At 42.4% G+C, this 7037-nt stretch overlaps 1 protein-coding gene across 1 annotated transcript in view; it reads right to left on the bottom strand.

Annotated features, from left to right (window-relative positions):
- The window catches only part of PIGH (phosphatidylinositol glycan anchor biosynthesis class H), an 8415-nt gene extending 1582 nt beyond the window's left edge, over positions 1-6833 (bottom strand). The window contains exons 1-3 of the mRNA XM_007449010.1: positions 6571-6833; positions 2316-2525; positions 1782-1865 (exon numbers count right to left, since the gene is read on the bottom strand). Of these exons, the coding sequence (XP_007449072.1) occupies positions 1782-1865; positions 2316-2525; positions 6571-6750 (474 nt within the window). The 5' untranslated portion in view covers positions 6751-6833. The remainder of the gene's footprint in view (positions 1-1781; positions 1866-2315; positions 2526-6570) is intronic.
- Between the last annotated feature and the right edge of the window lie 204 nt (positions 6834-7037).

Raw genomic sequence — 7037 nt, 5'->3', positions numbered from 1 at the left:
TTCCCTACATACTAAGCTAAAAATAGCTAAACCCACTGTCAGCCAAGACTACAGGAAAACGAGTACAAATTCGCAAAAGTATGGTAAAGTTGTCCAATCTCTGGAGCCAAATCTCAAACATGATTAAAATCTATGAAACTATTCATAAGCTTTAATAAAATAATTTTGAACTATAATGCAAAAGAATTTTAGCTTAGCTTCCTTAAATCCTTTGTGAAAGTATAAGTTTTGTGTTTTTTTTAAATTTTTTAACATCTTTATTGGAGTATAATTGCTTTACAATGGTGTGTTAGTTTCTGCTTTATAACAAAGTGAATCAGTTATACATGTACATATGTCCCCATATCTCTTCCCTCTCGCATCTCCCTCCCTCCCACCCTCCATATCCCACCCCTCTAGGTGGTCACAAAGCACCGAGCTGATCTCCCTGTGCTATGTGGCTGCTTCCCACTAGCTATCTATTTTACATTTGGTAGTGTATATATGTCCATGCCACTCTCTCACTTTGTCCCAGCTTACCCTTCCCCCTCCCTGTATCCTCAAGTCCATTCTCTAGTAGGTCTGCATCTTTGTATAAGTGTTTTTTTGTAAGAGAAAAGCAAAAAATAATCTGAACATGATTTCAAAAGCTAGTAAATGAGGTAGTTAAATAAACGGATATTTGACATGATATAATTATTTAAAATAATAAGTATAATGGCCTTTGTAAATGCATGAAAATATGTATATTAAAAAAGCAAGGGGGCTTCCCTGGTGGCGCAGTGGTTGAGAATCTGCCTGCCAATGCAGGGGACATGGGTTCGAGCCCTGGTCTGGGAAGATCCCACATGCTGCGGAGCAACTAGGCCCGTGAGCCACAACTACTGAGCCTGCGCGTCTGGAGCCTGTGCTCTGCAACAAGAGAGGCCGCGATAGTGAGAGGCCACACACCGCGATGAAGGGTGGCCCCCACTTGCCGCAACTAAGAAAGCCCTCGCACAGAAACGAAGACCCAACACAGCCAAAAATAAATAAATAAATAAATAAATTTTTTTTTAGAAAAAGAAAAAGGCAAGGGCTTCCCTGGTGGCGCAGTGGTTAATCTGCCTGCCAATGCAAGGGACACGGGTTTGAGCCCTGGCCCGGGAAGATCCCACATGCCGCAGAGCAACTAAGCCCGTGCGCCACAGCTACTGAGCCTAAGCTCTAGAGCCTGCAAGCCACAACTACTGAGCCCACGTGCCACAACTACTGAAGCCTGCGCGCCTAGAGCCCGTGCTCCGCAACAAGAGAAGACACGACAATGAGAAGCCCACGCACTGCAATGAAGGGTAGCCCCCGCTCACCACAACTAGAGAAAGCCCACGCACAGCAATGAAGACCCAACGCAGCCATAAATAAATAGATAGATAGATAAATTTATATATAAAAAAACAAGACACAAAATAGTGTATAACAGTCTGTATAGATCAATAACGTCTATGTAAAATTGCGTATTGGCAGACTGACGGAGTCAAAGCAGATGAATGATGACCTACAGGCAGAAGTTGCTATATACATGTTTTTATCTCTAAAATTTGTATAAATTCATAATATTTCTGAAAGCCTTATTCGCCTCAGAAAGGAATTTCTGAAACAACTAAAATCCTAATTCTCAGTAAAAATACCCCTCAGGTATCCTCAAATACTCTTGACAGCAGAAGTTCACATTCCTACTGAACATAAGAAACCGTGGATATGCAGAGAGGAGGGGAAAGGTAGAGGATTTCTTTGCAGAAGAAACTTAAGTATTCTGTGCTCACCTGGAAGACAGGTACTACTTGGGATATCCCATGTGGTTCCACTGGATCCTTCAATAAAATGCAGAGGTAGTAAATCACCTTCTGCTGTAAGAAAATAAACCAAATAGCAGAGATCTAAGTAAAATTCAGTTTTCTTTCTCAAGGGAAGGCTTAAAACTTTTTCATACACTTGAAAAAGAATGCATTTGAAGTGAGGGAGAAGTATATTCTCATTCTTTAGATGAAAAAAGACAACAACAACGAGAGATGACTTTGAAGCAGGGCTAGAAAATAAAGATGAAATGCTGACTCCCTATCCATAAAAACCTATAGTATCTCTTTAAAAATAAAGGACATATGTTTTCAATACAAGTTTCACTTTTATGGCTTAAAGACATGTCAGCCAAAAAGAAAACAGTACAGGTACTGGAACAGAGAGCCCTCAAGTTTAATTCTGTGACATCAGTTACTTTACGTATTAAGACTCAGTTTAGATCCAGGCATACCCCATGGGCTGCCTCATCCAGAGAGGCCTGTAATGACTTAAATACTTACCATGTAAATAGCCTCATTAATGACAACATCGTTCACCTGGCCCATCTCAATGAAGGTGGTGCTTTCTTTGCCTGAGGCATAGGATGAGGTCATCTGGATGCCAAGGGAATCAATGATTAACAGAGTCTCCTGATCAATCTTCACAAAATGGAGGTAACCAAGCAGGCCTAAGAGGGTGATGAAGATGGCAGCAGAGAGGATCATGCTGTTCTGAAGAGAGAGCCAGACACAGGCGGTAAGGTTACCAAGTGGTCCTCCACATATAGCTCTGCTATTTAATAAGTCAACTCTAGGCAATGTGGAAAAAAGCCTTTGTTCTGTTGTGAGGTGAACAGATGGGAAGAACATGCACGGAGGAAGAGGAAACTACTTTTACTTGGGCTCTGTAGTGCTACGAAAGCATATGATAAAATACATCCAGACAACAAATGGATAGGTCTCGGGAGGAGAGCCTCCATCAGCAAAATACCCATCACACCACTTTCAGAGATTTTTCTTCCAAAATTGCAACTTAAGGACTCAGATCTTCTCTTCTCATGCTCCATCAGTAAGATACGTAGGAAAATCGCAGACTGGAGAGTAATAAAATGCTTAGCACAGTGTAGCAGATAATACTCAAGAGCCGCTCCTCCTTCCTAATAGAAGTTGGAGTGAATCATGATTGGTTCCCATTCCTGCCAATGATTGGTTCAGAAATGGACCTATGACACAACTCTAGCCAATGAGATGTGAGGGGAAGTTGGCTGGAGGGGTTTCTGGAAAACTAAGTCCATCTCAAAAAAGAGATCTAAGGAAGAGAAGGCCCCTTCATCCTGAGGTTTTGATGCCTGAAAACCAACTACGTGGCCTCTGCCAAACCATGTGGAAAGATAGGCTGAGGACAGGTATCAAGGGCGGAAGAGCCATAAGATGAAAAAAGTAAAATCAACACAGCCTCTTAAGCCCTCCAGAGCCCTCCTTCGTCCTGACTTCTTGTTTTGTTAAATAATAAAGATCTTACTATTTAGGGCTCTTTTAGTTGTTTTGGGTTGTGACTGACTAATGTGTTAAGGCTGACTGACTAGAAGAAATGACTGATGTGTTAAGGGCCCCCCAAATGGTATTTACTTCTTTGATTCTAAGACACATCTACAACCTTTTAACATTTCTGAAGTTGAAATGTGTTTTTCTATCAAGGTATGTTTCTTTCATGTGGCACTGTTTTCCCTTTTCTTTCCAAAAACCTATTTAGAAGGATGACACAGGAAAAAAAATCATCGATGATCTAGAATCAAGAGACTCACTAATTTACGACTGTCATTCCTTGAGCGTAGGAAGTGTTTTATTAATTTTTGTCACTGACAAGATACCCTCTTTGACCTAACTCTAGTCAAGCTCTTCTAAGTGCTGGACCTTGGTGTCCATTCTTGTTGGGCCTGCATTTTCCAACAAGTTGTAGCAAGAATCTTGCTAAGTGAGTTTAAAGAAGATCCTCACCCTTGGTATCTAATCACCGTGGCCAGCCTTCAGCCAGAATCCTGTCAAATCAATTTACCCAGAATCCCCCTTTACCCCTGATGTTTCCTTTTAGTAATTTTCCATCCACTGACCCCTGACCCTGCTCCTTAGCTATAAATTTCCACTGGTCCCTGCTATATTTAGAATTGAGCCCAATTCAATACTTAAGTCTCTTTTCTCCCATTGCAACAGTTTCTGAATAAAATCTGTGTTTACTGGTTTAACTACTGACCAGCTCTGGTTTTCCTTGAAGGTACCTTTCGACTTCTTTCTACATAACACATAGTTAACTGTTAGATCAGGAGTCTGAAAACTATTTGGGCCTGTGATATTTGTTTGTCTGGTCCACCTTAAGCTAAGAATGTTTTTTACATTTTTTAAAGGGTTGATAAAAAGAAAGAGAGAAAAAAAAACAGAAGAATCTGAGACAGAGACCTGAAAGCCTAAAATATTTACTATTTGACCTTTTAAAGAAAAAGTTTGCTGACCTCTGTGCTAGGGAATTATTTGTTGATTAACAAATGAAGGATGGAGAAATCTATGTGCTGGGTCTCTGATGACCCAGAAATATCTACTTTGAGCTAATTAAATGTCTAGTATCTAGTACAGTGTCTTGTACATAGTGTGAACTGAATGAGCATTATGGAAGAAGAGAGAGAGATAAAATTCAGTTCTGGCCCTTACAGATTTATTAGAGGCAAGATTAACATATATAAAATACTTTTGGAGAATACTATGATTCTGACTAGAAGTGACTAAGACAGGATTAAAAGAGAGAGAGAGAAAGCCAGAAAGAGAGACATTAAAGCACACAGGAATATCCTATGAAGACTTCCAAGGGAGCAGGATTTAACTGGTGCAGAGGAGGTGGTGGTTATTGACAAATATACTTAGCTGAGAAAAGGAAGGGGGAAGGACATTCCAGGTTGGAATAAGTAAGGTAAAAACCTAGAATTCTAATAGAACTGTGAATTCAAAAACTGGGAGGAAAGAAGGGATGAAGAACAGTATATACTTAGGGGATTTGATCCATATCAGCTTTTCTATAAAGTAATCCCTGCCCAAAACTTCATTACCCCTGCATTTTTTATACTTCATTTTTCTTTCTGAAATTCTATCTAACAGTTCAATATTCGTTTTGGGTTGAAGTTTGGCCACATGTTTTAATGAATTCCTTCATCAGATTTCTTCTCATCCTAGCTGAGATTCAGTAATTAGTAGTTTTGAATAGGAGGAAAGATAAGAAATTTTGGTACACGGAGCCCTTAAGAAGTGTTGCAGTGGAATTTAAAGGAAGATAAGGTTACCGAGCCCTGGACATTTGCTGAGGGTAAGTGGGAATATACCAGGATGAGAGAGGTGAGTACCAAAGGGAGCTGGCGTAAACACAAACTTCTATTTAAAAATTTTGCCTAAGCAAGCCCCCCGCAATGAGGAGACATCATAGTATAGTGGGGAAAAAATGGTTTCAGAGTCAGACAGCCCTCGGTTTGAAGCCCCGGTATGCCATTTACTAGCTTTATCACTTCGGATAAGTTATTACTCTTTCTGAGTCTTGGTTTTCTTCTAAGGTTGAGATGAGGCATTCAGTAAAGCAGTTGGCACTCAGTGGGCATTTAATAAATACCTGTTCCCTCCTCCTCACATGACTACCTGACCAGAGCTCAGGCTAGTATTGATATTCAACTATTTTATATATTAAATCTTTCTGGGGGGAGGAGGAAGGACTGTCTTGGCAACTTAACCATTTTGATTGACTTATGAACAAACTTTTAGATACAATTTGGTACAAATTAGGGCATATATTCTGCATATATCTATACTACTAAATTACCATGCTCTGAAATATGCTCTGATGGCAAAAATAAAGCAAATGGATGCAGTATTGAAAACAATACCCAAATTATAGAAATAAATAGCCTTGCTGTATTTCAGCTCTGGTCAGACCACTCCTGAAATAATATAGTCCACACAGGACACTAAATATGAAACTAAATTCATCCTGAAAAGGGCAATTAGGATGATTCCTTTTATTTTAGGGTTGTCACAATGCAACTACATGTGACCCTCACAATGCTGTGAAGCTGGTGTGGCAGATATTAATTCTATTTTAGAGATGTGAAAACTGAGGCTCAGAAAATAGGAATGAGACTGGAAATTGAGCACAGAAACCACTCCTCTCCGTAATTTCACAATTCTTTAGAAAATACTTGAAGCTGGGGGAGGAATTGGGGGGGGGGGGACGTTTAGATTGCCTTGAAAAAGAGAGATTAGGAAGAACTATCAGACAATTAACTTGCACACAATTCTTGTGATTGATGGAGGCAAAGACAGTTTCTAGAAGACTGTAAAAGGTATTGTTAGCAGTGATTCCTCTGAGGGGTGAAAGTTATGGATGAGGACGATATACTTAGTTCTCTGAACTCTTGGAACTGAATTACTATGAGCATGTACTACAGAGAGCACATGGAAGTTTTAGGCTGTCCTGCAAAGACTAGATGTATGCTGGGTGGAACCACGGAGCAGAGCAGCGACCCAGGAGGGGGATAAAGTACAGGAGCACAAACTTCACTAAACGTAAGGAAGAGAGCTGTCCAGCAGCGGAATGGCGTCCCCAGAACCAGCGAGTTTCCGCCCCCCAGGCCCTACGATCGCAGGAGGGTCCGGCGAGAGGTCTGGGCTCGACCCTAAGGCCCCAATGACCCTTCCAAACCCGAGCCCCCGACTCCGATCGCGGGAAGAAGCCGGCCGGCCTTACCTCGCAGAGGGTGAAGAGTCCGTAGGCCGCTAGCCACACGGTGCAGGTGACAGCAGTGAGCGAGCGCAATGTGATCCGAGGGCAGCTGAGGCAGAACTCCAGGCAGGAAGGGGAGTAGAAGCGGCGCTGCAGGGCCAGGCGGCCGCCACAAATATCTGAGAAGCTCTGCTCGTCCTCCATGGCCGGTTCGCCCACACCAGGCCGGGCCGCGCCGCTCTAGCGCGCCCTCCAGCGTCCTCTCGCCGGCTCTGGACTCACTTCCCCACATCGGCGTTGGCCACGCCCCGCCCCAGGCTGCGCGCAGCCGCAGTTTCGCGCCGACAGCAGTCTAGGCTCTCGGGGTTTTCCACGCCGGGACCCCCAGAGATTCGTGGGGGGCCAACGTCTGAGCGGACAGATTAAAACCGCTATTAACGTGCTTTCGCTCGACAAACTGAGTTTTATTTCCAAGCCAGAGTACGCCCCAA

The sequence above is a fragment of the Lipotes vexillifer genome, unplaced genomic scaffold (genome assembly GCF_000442215.2).
Source record: "Lipotes vexillifer unplaced genomic scaffold, Lipotes_vexillifer_v1.1 scaffold629, whole genome shotgun sequence".
Lineage (NCBI taxonomy): Eukaryota > Metazoa > Chordata > Mammalia > Artiodactyla > Lipotidae > Lipotes > Lipotes vexillifer.
Note: the sequence above shows the minus strand (reverse complement) of the source record. Positions and strands in the feature narration are given on the sequence as shown.